At 34.3% G+C, this 16,623-nt stretch overlaps 1 protein-coding gene across 2 annotated transcripts in view; it reads right to left on the bottom strand.

The window, feature by feature from the left end:
* IFT88 (intraflagellar transport 88) overlaps positions 1 to 16,623 on the bottom strand; it is a 152,477-nt gene that overhangs the window by 113,441 nt on the left and 22,413 nt on the right. The window contains exons 4-13 of one of the 2 annotated variants that reach the window (XM_006159502.3): positions 16,215 to 16,271; positions 15,024 to 15,077; positions 14,360 to 14,423; positions 13,126 to 13,195; positions 10,189 to 10,279; positions 8,657 to 8,761; positions 6,466 to 6,568; positions 5,225 to 5,339; positions 3,043 to 3,274; positions 1,378 to 1,448 (exon numbers count right to left, since the gene is read on the bottom strand). In XM_006159502.3, the coding sequence (XP_006159564.1) occupies positions 1,378 to 1,448; positions 3,043 to 3,274; positions 5,225 to 5,339; positions 6,466 to 6,568; positions 8,657 to 8,761; positions 10,189 to 10,279; positions 13,126 to 13,195; positions 14,360 to 14,423; positions 15,024 to 15,077; positions 16,215 to 16,271 (962 nt within the window). The remainder of the gene's footprint in view (positions 1 to 1,377; positions 1,449 to 3,042; positions 3,275 to 5,224; positions 5,340 to 6,465; positions 6,569 to 8,656; positions 8,762 to 10,188; positions 10,280 to 13,125; positions 13,196 to 14,359; positions 14,424 to 15,023; positions 15,078 to 16,214; positions 16,272 to 16,623) is intronic. The other variant, XM_014592010.2, reaches the window with a different exon arrangement.

The following is a 16,623-nucleotide window of genomic DNA, read 5'->3' as shown; positions in this document are numbered from 1 at the left end:
TCATGTACCTACTGTTTGAACAGAATACTAACCTGTTTCTAGGCTTCAAGTTTCAAGGAAATATCCTTACCAGTTCAAAACTGCCTTTCTTGAAACCACCAGCTGAACTTGCTATTGAAAGTAGTTAGATTACTTATGATACTGTGTGGTCAACAAAATGTTGGGGGAAAAGGAATTGAAGACAACTGTAGACAGCAGAGATAGTGTAATAAGAGAGTGGAATAGGGCAGAGGGTCAGACATGGGGTAAAAAGCATATATATATGAAAGTAGTAATGGAATTTTATGGATGACAACATTTATGATTAAGCCACTATGCAGTTTACTCTAGAGGGGAAACCACATTTAGTATGTTGTGATGATGCTCAGGGAATGAATGTAAATTTAAAAAAAAAAATTCAGAAAAAAAAATACTAAAACTGTTACCAAAATTTAAAGAAAAAAACTGTTTATTTGAAGACCACAGTAAGCTATATAGCCCCAGCTAGGTACTATTTTATAGTATGTTCATTCTACTCACTGAGGTTTATGCCTAAAATCAGACATGGGTTCTTGTGTATGTATGTATCAGCTGTGCGTGCTATTGCAAATATTTAGACAAACTAAGTTCATTAGCAAAACAATTAAATCGGGGGGGAAAGGCATAGAAAGCAATCATGGATACCAGAGACAATGGGAGGAGGGTGGGACATGGCAGAGGGTTTGGGATAGGGAATCAAAGATGGCAAAAAAAAAAAAAAAATGTACAAGACATAAGAAATGGAAAATTGTTTGTTGATAACATGTATGTTGATGTGCTTGATTGAGCCAACAGACAGTGTATTTTGGATGCAAAATTCATTTTGTATACTGTAATGATGTATAGCGTATTAATGTTAAAAAAAAGAAATTAATTAATAAAAAATAATAATGAGAAAAAAATAAATAAATAAAATTAAAAAAAAAAAGAGTAATTGGGGTCAGTATGAGGACTGGGATTATTTTGAAGGAGGAAAGAGAATTCAGTAAATACAGAAATAGTGGAACAATAGCACTATTCAAGAAATATATTAAAGATAACATGTTTATCATTTTGCTTTTATTTTTTGTTTGAGACAGTCTTCGGTATATGACAATCTTCCTGCCTCAGACTTCCAAGTAGTTGTGACTACAGGCGAACTTTACCATGCTAGACTTTTAAGAAGAGCTGGGAATTGAACCTAGGCCTCATTCTCTCATGAGGCCTTAGGTTGCTAAGGAACAGTGTAAACCAGCACATGTTACCGTGGTTAGGCCTGAATATAACAAATTTTATAAGCAACAATCAGGATGCCATTTAACCTTTTTATAAAAATGACTACATTGTTAAGTTTTACTTATTAAGTTTCTAAAATATTACCTTTCACGTTCCATTTGCCTAAGAGGATCATTTTTTATAGCTTCAATCACTAAGTTAGTATGAGGATCATCCTGGGAAAATAAAATTGAAAAAAAGAAAAAAGAATTGAGAAATGAACACTAATTACCTGAATTTCTAATCAGCATCCCCATAAAATGGAGAGTAAATAATCCTTCTAAACTATGTAAAGTAGAACTTATTTTTTCTTATTTGTGACTTCCTATCATATTCTTCATTGAACCAACATAGGTTGTGAATAGCTAATAAAAGTCAGCTAGAAAGAACAAGACCGAACATAAAGAATGTGTGAGTTAGTACAAATGTGTACTCAAATATGAAGGCTTTAATGACTGGGCTGGCCCCAAAGCACAGTGATTAAGTGCTGTGTGTAGGGAGCTAGATCCCATATGGCCAACAATGGTCTGAATCCTAATTCCAGAGGCTAAAAAAAAAAAACAAAAATACCATGTGTGCATGTGTGCCTAACGTCTAGATTGGATAGAAAAATGGAAGAAAGAGATGGTGGCATGACCACATCCCATTGGAGGGTGCTCTTCTCTGACAAGCACAAGCACCCTCTGGCAAGCAATCAATGCTTTAATAATAATCAATTGCTTGTACAATCCACATCTCTATACTCTTTAAGAACACAGATGATTTTTTCCCACAGTATGTATTATTTTTTCTCAGTATGAAAATGTGTAATAATTAACCTTTACCCTGCATTTACTATATCCCAGGTACTATTTTAAGCATTTCGCATGCATTAATTTATTTAATCCTCACAATTCTATAAGATAGGTTACTGTAAATTAGCCCCATTTAAGGGAACCGAAGCACAAGAGAGTAAATTCAGCAGCAGGGCTCAGTATCTGGCTTTAGAGCTTATACTCTAACCATTAAGTTACAATACCTTTCTAATCTATTTAGAATATCTACTTAGTTTAACTCTGAAATTGAAAATACTGTACCATTCTTATGTATAAATATAGGTGAGTTCATATGGTTTGACTTAGTATAAGTAATACACAGAATAACATAATTTATGTGTAAAAATCTGGAAAATATTTTTCAACGCATTAAGAAAATAATTTAACTATATAAAAACTACCATTTCTATTTTGATATATAACCTTTCTTATGTTCATGTATAGCTATGTGTCTGAATAATTTTTTACCTAACATAATATATATAATATTTCCCTAGGTTTCTGAAAATACAACTATTTTGGCAGCTGTATTGTTATACTCTATGAATATGGATACGGAATAACTTTCACTGTTGACATATCTAGTACATGTTTTAGGTTCTCTCTCCTCAACAATGACTTTTAAAAGGTCAAAAAACAAAAACAAATTGGGGGGTGTTCTTGATCAAGATATTACCCTTAAAGAATGACATACAACATTACTTTTAACAAGATTCTACTTTAGCTTTTTTTTTTTTACTAAAATTGTGCAGTCAGTTTTAACTGTAATCTTCACCCATTTCAATAGAGTCTCATTCTCAGCCATGTCTAATTAACAAAGGAAATCTATCAATGACAAAACACATTAATACAGATCTAGTAGAAACTCAAGAAGTCATTTCAACTTTCTCATTCTGGAATCAGAAAAACACAGATAATTACAAGGTGGCTATATAACTATCTTTTCCATACTCACACTTGGTGAAATATATTTATCATCTTCATCAATTTCTAATGGAACAGCAATCAATTTTTGGAAAGCCTTCTTCATTTTTTCTCGATCTCCAACGGCAAAATAACTAAGAATCAAGTTGAAGCCTGCCTTCAGATTTGGCCCCATACTCATTATATGCTCATATGAATTAATGGCATCTGAATACTGTCCAGTCTTAATAAATGTAACTGCAATGTTCTGCATTATTTTAATCCTGAAGAAAAATAAACATGAATTAGCTTTAAAAAATTCTTACCATGGCATTCCAGCCATTCCACAGTTCCTTTCTCACTTTATTTCTTTGTTTATTAACATTTTATCAAGGTGTAATACATATACTACAAAAATTAAGTTGTCTTAAGTATCTGATTCAGTGATAATAGTTATAGACCTGTACCCACATTGTTATTTTAAACCATGTCCATTGTCCTGAAATTAAAACACATGTGCCAATCAACAGTCAGTCTCCATTCTCACCTCCAGCCCTTGACAACCACTAATCTACTTTGTCTCTCTGTCTTTACTAGACATTGCATATGTGATGTTGGGCCTGTTTTTTTTTTTTTTTACTAAGCATAATTTTTCTTTCTTTTTTAACTCACAATAGAGAGTTCATGTATGAGAGAGAGGTGGGGAGAGACAGAGAGGCACCATACATAGGGTCTTGTCATGCTGAGATCCCTTTTCTCAGCCCTCAAATTAGTTTATTTGTAATTATCTGACCAGATCACAGGTATTCCGTGACTCACTGTATGGTGTTCTCTTTATCTAGAATGTTAGTCCTTCTCTCCTCTTCACTTAACTAGCCTGTCTCAAGTATACTGCCTTCATAAAACCTTTCTGGACCATTCGTATTCGCAATAATTATTCCCTTGACTAAATTACTCTAGTAATTCAGTCTTGCTTATTGATTAAGCACTTAACATATGCTATCTAATACCATTTCCTAAAATACTCAAATTCCTGGCCTCACTTAGGTTAAAAGTATCTCAAAGAAATGTGTTCTGTAAGTTATATATTTGCTAATAATAATAAAATATTATGCAAAATTCCAAAGCAAATAATCATGAATAGTGGCATATACAAATTAACTTTTACTGAGAAATGGTTCTGTGCCTAGAGAAAATTATGATCACTAAATATCCTGGAAACTTCCTCTGTTCCCATACTTATTACTAAATAAGGTAATTTACGGTATCTGCTCCTGAATATTATAGTTACAGAAAATATCCCAGCTTCCGCCTCTACTAAGATTCAAAAATAATCCCTTCCTCTTACTATTTCACTCTCAAGCTATAGCAAGAATGTAAATGGTCTTAATTTCCACCCTTGTATTCTAGAGACTGACATATTCTGAAGGACTGCTACTGTGATTTTTGTGTTGGCATTAAATCTGCTGGCTTGTAGGATTAACTGCAATTAATTACTTGTCTTTTTTTTTAAACAATTATTTATAATTAATTGCTTGTCTTTTTTCAATCACTTACCTGTCTTTTATTTATAATTATTTATTTAATTTTATTTATCATTACTATTATTTTTTTTTAAATCTGCTATAGGCCACGTACGCTCACCAGAAAGAGACAGAGAGAAATAAAGAGAGAGAGAGAGAATGAGAAAGCAAACCGCCAGGTCTAGGACTTGAACTGTGGTTGGCCATGTGGGAATCCAGCACTTTTACCACCATACCATCTGATGGCCCTCAATTACTCAGCTTTATTTCACTTGATCACATACTATGCCCTTTTTTTTGGTTTGTTTTTGTCATAGGGCATGTGTGCTCACCAGAGAGATAGACAGAGGGAAAGTGAGAAAACATCCCTCTGGGAGGATGGTCACATTGCAATCCCAATTCCTCCACTCTCCTCTCAGGATTTTGAGCACATGTATACAGGCAACCTGGTGTCATTTTCAAGCTGTTGGGTCTGGGGCTCAGACCATGGCTGGCCATGTGAGAGTCCAGCAGCTTAACCACCATGCCACCTGCTGGCCCCTACTATGCCTTTAGCCTTTAACCTGTCATTAGACAAATGTGTCCAAGTACTCCTAAGGGAACAGATCAAAATACTACATATATAACATAAATCTAATACCTGTATAAACACTTTAAAATGTTCAAGACACTGACAGAAAATCAGAAGATGCTATCATGGTATAAACTTACCTCATTTCTTTATGGACACTTGGAATTTGATCTAATGCCATTCGGTAGAATTTAATAGCTTTGGAATAGTTTCTTTGCTTTAAATAAATATTTCCCATGTTCACTTTCAATCTTCCTAATTAAAAGAAAAATGAATATATGGTATTCTAATTTTTTCGGGATACTTTATCTTTCCTTAAATAATTACTTGTTTTATTTTATTTATCATTATCACTATTATTTTTAATTTGGCAAAGAGAGAGAGGAAAAGTGAGAAAGCAAGCCACCAGGTCCAGGAGTCCAACTGCAGTGGGCCATGTGGGAGTCTGGCCTTAACCACCGCACCACCTCCCAGGATACTTTAGGTGTCCTGAATTCATATCCTCTGAAGCTTTTCTCAAGTTATAAAACTTTAGACATTATCTTAAATTCTAATTTTAAAAGTTATACTACTTCCATGTGCTACATACTAAACTTTTATGAGAAAATGAGACCCAAGACAGATTCCTAAAAATATGGCTAGAAAACAACTGATTTACATTATAAAACTGGAGGTGTATACTTCTAAGAAAAAACATGAGATTTTAAAATATAGAGTATTTTGGGTCAGCTGGTGGCATGGGGTTAGCAGCTGGGTCCCACATGGCCAACTTCGTGGTTGGCCTAGACATGGCAGCTTTAAAAACATGCCAGGTACATGTGTGCACATGTCCAAAATCCAAGAGGAGAAGAGAGGAGAAGGGATTGTAGCATGGCCATCCCCCCAGGGAGTGATTTCTCACTTTCCCCCTCTCTCTCTCTCTCTTTGGCAAGTGAATGTACACATACATACATAAAAACATAGGACATTTTAAAATTTGACTCAATAATGCCATATATACTTTGATATGTTGTTAAAGGAAATGATATTCTGGTAAATTTTAATACTGTTACCAAAAACTTACATAATATTAACTACTGAATATAAATTAGTTTCTTAGGGATAAATTTATATAAGAGAAAGCACATTATGGGGCTGCCATAGCTCACTGCACATGTGATGACTGGGACTGTTAGCCCATCTACCTCTTAGCAACTGTACTTCCTCATTTCTATTTGTATGGACTTTCATATAAATAGTACTATTAAACAGGACACCTCTACCATAAATATAAATTTGCTTTTAATATATCCATACCTCATTACAAGGAAGCATAATATGAGATGTAAATTAACAATACAGAAGAACTATACCTATTGGAAAATTAATTATATCCACCTACCTGCATTGCTAAACATCTTATTTTTCACTATTACTTGGTATGTGTTTAGAGCTTCAGCATACATTTCATTAGCTGAATACTGACTGGCCAAGTTGAAAAGGACCTAAAGAAGAAAATATTGTAAAAAGATGCATAATGACAATTTTGATCCCTTCATCTACAATCTTTTTAGAGATTAGAATCACATAACAAAGCTAGCTGTTTATATCAAGATACCCAACCTATTAGGAAATTAAGTAAATAAAAGGACTATTTTTCGTTTCAAATGATCCAAACCATTATGATAAGAAGAGCTGTCCTCTAAATTTCACCATAATTTATATATATTCTATCTAATTTAGACAGTATTTGCCATCATTAATCTCAGAAAGATCTATAAAGAATAAATGTGGGGAACCAGCAGTTAGCGTAATGGCTATGTCACTGAACTCTCGTGTAGTCGACCGTGGTTCGCGTCCCAGACCCGGTGGCTTAAAACTCAAGCTGGGCGCATGTGCATGCGTGCCCAAGATCCCGAGAGGAGAATGGAGGAGAAGGGACTGCAGTGTGACCATCCTCCCTAGGGGGTGATTTCTCGCTTTCTGTCTCTATGTCTCTCTCTGTCTGTCTGGCGAGCGTATGTGCCCTACAGCTAAAAACTTCTCAAAAAAAAAGAATAAATGTGGGGTCAGCAGGTGGCATGGTGGTTAAGCTGCTGGATGCTCCCACATGGCCGACCAAGGTTCAAGTCTCAGACCTGGTGGCTTGCTTTCTCCCTTTCCTTCTCTCTGTGTGTCTGTCTTTCTCTAGTCAAATGAAAATAAATGAATGAATAAATAAAATAAAAGAATAAATGTTTATCATTAACGGTGCTGGTGATTAAAGCAAGATATTGAACTAAATGTTCTTTGTAAATATAAATGAAACATCACATGGAAACATCTAAAATTTTAAAGCATATTGAAGAAGAATTTGTACTGGAAGAGTAGCTACAAGAATGGCCCTGCAGCTCAATCCTGCATAGCCAACTGCAGTTCAAATCCTAGCGCCAGTGGCTTGAGAAACATGCCGGGCAAAAGTGCATGCTTGCCCAAAATCAAAGCAAGACTGTGAAATGGAGGAAAAGGGATTGTGGATTAAGGTATGACCATGCCTCTCTGCAGGATACTTTCTCCCAGTGCACACACCCACTGGCAACGACAAAAAGATTTTTAATTAAAAAAAGTATGTATACAAGATTATAATTTAAGCTACTCAATTATAGTGGATATGGTCCTAGAGGTTTAAAAAAGAGAGAGAGAGATCATTATAAGTTATCTTCTAAACACTTCATGAAATTTTAAATATTAGCTATAAATAGTAAATGTCTAAAATGTTAAAGTTTCTTATGCCTCTTTCCCCCATTTGTTGACTATATACACATTTTGCCCACTGAAGTGTCTGAAAGATACTTCCTTCATGTTTTATTGCTATTTAAAATACCTAGCAGAATAACATCAAGGAAGTGCTTTGCAAGAATGAAAAAAGAAATTGCTAGAAATTAGAGGTATTATTTTATTTAAAATAGTCTCATTTAATATTATCTTATTTCCCCAGTTTGAAGTCCTTGAAAATAACTAACCCAAGTCTACATTTATAATCTCCTTAAAATAACCACCTTGGAGAAAGCATAAACATAAGAAATCTTCAAGAAAGCCATTGGATGGGAACTTTGTGACTACTAATTACACTTAATTATTAAAACAACTAATTAAATAACTAAGAACAGCCAGTGGCATGATGGTTAAGGTGGCTGGATCTCACATGGCTAACTGCATAATCTGAGTCCTAGAACCAGTGGCTTGAAAAATATGCCAGGCATGTGTGTGTGCATGCCCAAGGTTCCTAAGGGAGAAGACATTGTGACGTGACCATGGGGGGAGTGCCTACTTACCTTCTCTCTCTCTCTCTCTCTCCCTCTCTCTCTCTGGTGAGTACATGAGCCCTCAGCAAATTAAAAAGCAAAATACCAACTAACTCAATAAAAGAGATCTTTGCACAAACCAAAGACAAGAGTGTCTCATGAAGTAAAGGTTATTATTAATCTAATTCTGGGCACCTGAGGACCAATAATATGTTTTAGATAAAACAAGACAGAAAACAGAAAAATTATTTCTGGAATCAATACATCCTAGTCTAAATAATTTTACTCTTTGGGTATTTCAATACTTACTGAATACGTTAAATCCAAATTGATATTTTCTGGACTTGTAACTTGTTCTCGTTGTCTCACCAGAACTCTTTCTTTTCTTCCTGCTTCTTTTGCCTTTTCTAAGGCCTGAAATCAGATTTATACTTTGTAAATTTCTTGAGCATTCATCGGCTTTTATGTATTTGGGAAGTAGCTACATGAAGCTTGACTGAATTCATTTTCCATCCCTGGATTCTCTAGGATGCTACTGTGCATCTTACCATAAACTTCCCTTGAAAACAATAGAAGTCAGAGTATTTGTTTAAACAAAGCATTTGACAGAGTTCACCGTCACAGAAATGTATGTGTGATTTTCTGGGAAATAAGGGATAAAATGTACACTATATTTGCCCCAAGTCAAGTTTCTTTATAATACATCTCCCATTACTCTTTAGGTTTGGCCATGCCTACCTTTCTCTGTTCCTCTCAACTCCTGAATCCTTACATATTTTAATTTATTCTTGTGATACAGGAATTTAGATGGATCTTATTTGGTCCTGGGATGCTCAAAATACAGCATGATAATTGCTGCCCCATATTACAACAGATGCTCAGCTAGCTTCGCTCATATCCAACTCAGAGTGCCAAGAACCTTTCATTGATTTCCACTGAGAGACTACCCACAGACAAATTCAGCACGGGATTCTATATTTAGAACTAGGTAAAGGAATAGTTTAATGAGAAATAATAAAAGCTTTTTATACTGAACACTTTTCTCTGAATTCATTAACCCAATAAACAAGTCACAAAAGTCATATGTACATACTATAACAAAGTATGTGAAAAAAGCAAATTAAAATAAAAGGTTATATTTTTTAAAAAGCAGAATTAGATTCTCAAAAAGCAAACTATGACTTTGCAGTTTACACAGAGAAATATATTTTAGGATAGTAAACCTTCAATAAAAAAAAACACTTAGTATTTAGTTCTATGTGTTCATGATAGCTATGTCTTTTAGCAACATATTGGAGTCTAATCCAATAGTCCACCAGGCTGCAAAATTACACCAACCAATACATCAGATTTTTTTCTCTACTGAAAAGACCAATCTCAAAACAACAAAAATCAGCCAGTTGTTTTGACATTAGAATTTATAAAGCAGAATTACAGTTCCAGGTTCAATAATGTTCAGTCAAAACCAGTCAAGGACAAGATGAAATTTTTTTTGAGAGTTTTTTTTTTTTTTTCCTATAGGGTGCATGTGCTTGCCCGAAAGATAGAAAGAGACAGAGAGACAGAAAGTGAGAAATCACCCCCACAGGGGGCATGGCCATGCTGCAATCCCTTCTCCTCCATTCTCCTCACGGGATCTTGGGCATGCACACACACGCGCCCGGTATGAGTTTAAGCCACTGGGTCCGAGACTCGAACCACGGTCAACTACACGAGAGTTCAGTGACATAGCCATTACGCTAACTGCTGGTCTCTAGATGAAATTATTTATCTATACATACATGTGTACATAGAAGAGCAGATACACACATCATCTTCAATCCTATTAGCATATAACTTACCAATTTTAAGTCTCCACAACTGTTGGCAAAACAGCTTTCTTCTACCAGCTCGTTTACTTTCTTCTCTAACTGTCTGATCTTTTCTTCTGGACTATTAAAGAGAAATCAAGTGTAATTTAAATCATTCAACCACAATAAACAACACTAAAATTTAATTTACTTTTAATATTATCTATCATGTGCCTTTAAATTTTAAGAATAGGTCATAAATAAGACAAGTGTATATGTGGTATTAAATTATTTTAATAACCTCATCAGTAACTATTCATAATAATTTTGAAAACTATAGGGTCATCAGAAAAGTCACGACATATTTGTCTGTTTTTCTACACAAAAATGTGTCATGACTTTTCTGATGACCCAATAATAAAAATAACATTTAGCACAAATGGTATTTAATTCTGAGCTAAATATTTTACCTTAATTATTTCATTTAATCCTCATAATAACATTTGATACAAGTAGTATCATTTATCACACTTTACTGATAGGAAAAATGATGTTTAGAAAGTTAGGTATTATGCTCAAGATCCCAAAGCTAGTAAATTAAGAACTCAGTATTTAAACCCAAGTGGAGAATGCTAGGACTCATGTTATTTCATTACAACTCAGTAAAGGAAGCTTTTTTTCCCCCCAGCGCCTATGATAAATCATAACTTTATTTTGTGGCTAGAAAAACTGAAGTTCCCATGAAGTAGATAAAAATTATTTCATAAGAGAAAGACACTGTAAAGAAAAGTTCTGATACAGTGAAGAAGTTTAAAAATACTGGTCCATTAATAGCAAATCAAGTATTCCCAAATCAATCATATTTCAAAATAATATTAATGTTGTTTAGCTACTACTTTCTTCCAGAACAAAATATCACAATACTCTGTGCATCATTATCACTAATTGTAAATAAAATTTTACTACGAACACATCAGAATAGACAGTTCTCTTAATTCTCTACAAATAGACTTTTTAAAAGAATATACAAATAAATTGAGCAGTGTAACTTTGTCTATTGAATTATACTCTTTAGGGGAAACTGGGATTAAGACTACAAATTTTATTAGTTTATAAAGATCTACAAAATTCTAACTCAGCAATGAACATAATAGATGTTACTTTTATAACAGTTACAATGAAGTATAGAATTCTTCTAGAAGTTCCTACAATCTGACACATTCTAATATCTGTATTTAAATGCTGCTTAAGATTAATAACCTAAAATATCAATATAAAAATTTTAAATTGAAAATCTGTAAGAGAACTTTATGAGGACTCTCAAAGTAACTATCCTGTTTCCTACCAAGTGCCAGGATAATGAAATTCCTACGCGGACACTGCTGGATACCCATCTACAGAAGAGCCAGCCACCCACTCTTCTTGGCAGAATCTAAGTCAGACAAGAGGGGCTCATACTGTTTGCCAACTGTTTGGTTCAGTCATGGGCACGTGAAGCGTTTCTCAGTGAGAAACGCTTGGGGTAGAGAAGTTCCGGAAAGATTTTCTTTGCTTTTTAAAAACAACCAGGATTAGGAACATTCTGCTTCTAGACTTTATTAACTACATGGAGATTCTGAACTCTTGTCACTTTTTTATTTTTAATTTTTCTTCCCAAGTCCGGCATCCACTTTCTTGACATTATAATGACAGGCAGGCTCTTAGGAAAAGCCAAGAGAAACCGAGAGAAGTTGAGCCAGGGATCATGTTATTGAGCAGTTAAATTAACCATCCCCAGAACTGACCTTCCCCCAGACCTTCTCCCCAGAACAATTACGTTAAGATAATTATTGTTCTTTTTTGGAGGGGAGGGGTTTTTGCTATAGGGCACGTACGCTCGCCAGACAGAGAGAGACTAAGAGAGAGAAAGCGAGAAATCACTCCCCAGGGGGAATGGCCACGCTGCAATCCCTTCTCCTCCATTCCTCTCGGGATTTTGGGCATGCACACACAAGCGCCCGGCGTGAGTTTGAAGCCACTGGGTCCGGGACATGAACCACGGTTGACTACATGGGAGTCCAGTGACACAGCCATTACACTAACTGCTGGTCCCGATAATTATTGTTCTTATTAATGGTGTATGTGTCCTTTTTTGACAGGTTTTCTGTTGTCACCAGCTGAAAGAATTCTAAATGATATAATACTTAAATAGAAAGACATACTTTTATTAGCCTTCAGGCTGTCATTAATTAGGATACAAAATAAACTTATTTGCTGTAGAGGTTCCTTATTAGTCAAATGCAATAGCCCAAATGCTGAGATTAAGAATTATAATTTAAAAACATATACTATAGAAGCAAAACAGTGTTGTGGTTACCAGCAGGAGCTCTGAATAAGACAAGCTTAGTTTGAATTTCTGCACTGCCATTTATTGGTCTTTGCAAGCTGAGAGCTCTGTGCTGCAGTTCTCTCTTCACACAGAAGCATTCAGGGCAGTGCCTGGCACACAGTAAGCACATACATACTGGCTTTGCTACTACTTGTGAAAGGCATACGACAAATACAAAGATACCAGTAAAGTAAATAGAACTAAATGTATACCATAGTTTTTTGGCTAGCCACCAGCACAAAACTAAGTTCATTGTATAAGAAATTAAATTTTTTCCAAAAAAATTAAAATTTTCAATAATGATAACTTTCCTTGCACTCCTTAATGTTTTTCTTTGACATATCCTTTTAAACTAAGTATATACCATGTAACATTTACAGTGCCATTTGACCTTTAAGAGAATCAGTATCAGCACCCATATCTTCAAGTCAAATAATATTCCAATAAAATTGCACAGAACATATGTTGCTATTCTTCTTAGATGACTCGCTAGTTTCAAGAGTTAGGGTAAGGATGATGTTTTGATTACTATCCTACTGATACAAACTTTTTAAATACTTAAGAATAATGTATATGAAAAATAAAAATTAAAAATATGCAATAACAAAACAGCAGCATACCTATCTTCGTTTTTGGTTTCTAAAGGAGGTGCAGGGCCCCTTGACTGACCAAATGGGTCAAATGCTGAGCCTGAGACACAATTCAAGAGTTCATATTTAATTTGTAAACAGCAAAATTGAAGAAAATATAAAACCCTGAGTAAGTTATTTACTTATTTATTAAATGGATACCACATTTGTTATGTCTAAACATTTAATACATGGGAAAATTGATTATTTTTCACACATAAAATAATGTAAATAAAACTGTATATTAACAGACAAAAACAAAAATAAGATACTCTGTCAGCATTTACTGTCTCCCTCACAGTGATCAATTATGAACTTATTATGAACTCTAAATTATTACTCACATTAGTTATAGCCTGGTTGATGTTCTAATTTTAATATTATACCCTATTAGTAAAATAAATAGTTACAATTTTATTTTTAAATTATTTAACTTATCATGTATTTAAATACTACTTTCATAGAGAGAGAGAAAGAAGGGAAGTGAGAAAACGCCCTTCTAGGGGGGATGGTCACATCATGATCCCTTCTCCAGTTTTCCCTCCTTTTGGGATTCTGGGCACACATGCACATATGTCTGGCATGTTCCTCAAGTCACGGGATCCAGGACTCAAAACACTTAGTCGACCATGTGGGATCCATCTGCCTTAACCACCAGCTGGCCCATATCTTTCATTTTAAAAAATTGAACTCTAACTTACATAAAATTAAATGCACTTAATTTTTGTTTTGTTTTTAGTTCTTGCTATAGGGTGTGTGTGCTCGCTGAACACAGACAGAAAGAGAGAGAGAAAAAGTGAGAAATCACCCCCTGAGGGGATGGCCACACCACAATCCCTTCTCCTCTATTCTCCTCTTGAGACTTTGGGCATGCATGCACACATGCCTGGTGTGTTTTTCAAGCCACTGGGTCAGAACTTAAAGCACACAATCAGTCATGTGGGATCCAGAGCCTTAACCATCATGCTACCTGCTGTCCCCAAATTGCACATATTTTAGGTATGTCAGTTCCATACATTTTGACAAATTAAATACTGGTGTAACTACCATCCCAACTGAGATACGGAACATTTTCATCACCTCTTTCCTTTCTAATGGCACCTGAAATAATGGTGCATCTTATAATCAATGGCATATTAGAATTAATAATGTTTATACACACAAAAACAGTAAAAAAAAATCAAAAGATCTAAAAAATATTATTAGTAGAGATGGTGTAACAAACCTCTCAAAGCTGCTTTGGTAAAACCAGCTGCTCTCACTGCTGTCATGGGCCTAGTTACTCCATCCTTCAGAAAAATAGGAATCATTTAAAAATTAATCTTAAATTAGATCCACCTCTTTACAGTTCTGCACATTTATAATCCCAATTTTCAATACTGATTTTTAATCATTATCTGTTTACTCTTTACTTCAGCCTCCTCAAGTATCAATCCTAGCTCTACTTTCTCATTCCTCTGTAAAATTTCAATTCTTTGATCTAAAGGGCTTATCTCGGTTTGAAAAGAAAAAAAATGAATTAATTAGCTTATTAGTTAGCTACTCTCCTACTTTTGGTTGATCTCCTATATACCTATGAGAAAGCATAGAAATTATTAAAATAGCAGCACAGGAAAAACTTACCTGACTACATTATATAAGCAAACTATTGGTCCTACTTCCACTCCCTAATGGGATTTCATCTGAGACCGGAACAAATACACCCAAAGAGACTTTACCTCTGAAGATTTAGAACACTCTAACCTTGAAGCCCATAATTTTAAGGATCAGGGTCACTATATAAGGAACATCTTTAACATTCTAAAATAATATAATAAGAGGAAAAAGTTTTAGAAATAAATCTTGAGAAATAAGAAAGGCACGAAAGAACAACCACATGATCAAGATACCTGAATAGCCCCTGTCATTGGTCTTCCCATTGATGATGTCAGCGATGTCTTGGACTGGTAAAAAGAAAAGTTAAGTTACAAGGATTCCTAAAAACATCTACCATTAATTTGTAAGCCAAATTATAGACATTTTCTTCATAACTTTTATTCAGTCTATCAGTGAGTAAAAAATTTTTTTTTCATTTGTCACTTGAGGGTATATGGTGAAACCATGAAACTCTAAAATGGATCAGCAAACTATAACCCGCAGTCTTGAAATAAAGTTTTATTAAAACACACTCATGCCCCATTTGCTTGCACATTGCCTATGGCTGCTTTGGCATTACAAATGCAGAGCTGGATAGCTGTGGCAAAGACCACATGACCTGCAATGCTGAAAACATCTGGTCCTTCATCAAAAAGTTTGTTGCCTCTTATTCTGAAACACCAGCAAAAGTCAAACTGATAAGTAATGTATACGCTCAGTCTGATTAATAAAATTATGTTTCGTAAGACATACCCACAGAGTTATATTAGGTAGAAGGTTATTTTTATCACTCATATAAACAGGCATTGTGAAGTCAAGTGCCCTGGACCTTTAGGTTCTGAAGTCATTTTTCTAACCCCTTAGAAAAATACTGTAAGGACCAGAGGATGAATATTCTATTTCATTTTTCCATTTTCTTCCATTTCTTCTATTATTTCATACAAATTGTAGGTATTTGTGCAAGATTAAAAGGTTTATTACTTTTAAAAAGTTTTATATAGCATGATCCTTCTAAAGGTCTCTAATATAGGCAAAACCCAAACATATGCCTCTGAAATAATTTTCTTAAGTTTCAATTTTTTATTATTAATTAACAAGGTTTTTACTCTGATAAACACTATGACATTTACATAACTAACTTCACATAAAATATGTGAATGGAAGACAGATGACACTTGGTTATATTATGTAGAAAATGAAAGAAAGTAAAGTAACAAAGACAAGATTTACAAATGGAAAAAGGTAATAAAATATATTCTGATATATTTATGAATCAAAGTGACTACAGCTATTAATAATATTAAGACTTTTAAAATATTTACAACTATCCAAAATGGAAGACCTGGGTCTTGAACTGAAAGATAGCTAAAATTATTTAGAACTGCCTAAAGTGAACTTATATATGATAAAAAGCATCTTAATATTTTCAGCTTACAAAAACCTACCCCATATCCAGTAGCTATAGGTCTAGTAACTGCCGTGCTTGGTATTTTAGCAGTTATCTTGGGGAGGAAAAAGAAAATAGTTAACAGAATTCAGATTAAGCTATATAACAGAAAACTGGAAAAGAAATGGAAAATATAGACTCATCATAAAGATATATTTATATAATATTTATAATGGTTTCTTTTAAACTATCTTAAATACTAGCAGCTCAGGGAGTTTAAACCCTGAAATAGAGATTCATTTTAGAATTCATCTTAAAGGAAAAGGGGACTTTAGAAGGACCTGAGGTGCCAATAAGATTTGCTATTATGTATCTAACATTCATTAAATATTTACTGCATTATCATTTAGGATGAGCCACTAGAGTAAGCAACAGTCATGGGAATTTCGATTCTGAGAATCTAGGTT

The sequence above is a fragment of the Tupaia chinensis genome, unplaced genomic scaffold, assembly GCF_000334495.1.
Source record: "Tupaia chinensis unplaced genomic scaffold, TupChi_1.0 Scaffold000634_1, whole genome shotgun sequence".
NCBI lineage: Eukaryota > Metazoa > Chordata > Mammalia > Scandentia > Tupaiidae > Tupaia > Tupaia belangeri.
The sequence above is the reverse complement of the archived record's forward strand: the minus strand, read 5'-3'. Positions and strand labels throughout refer to the sequence as shown.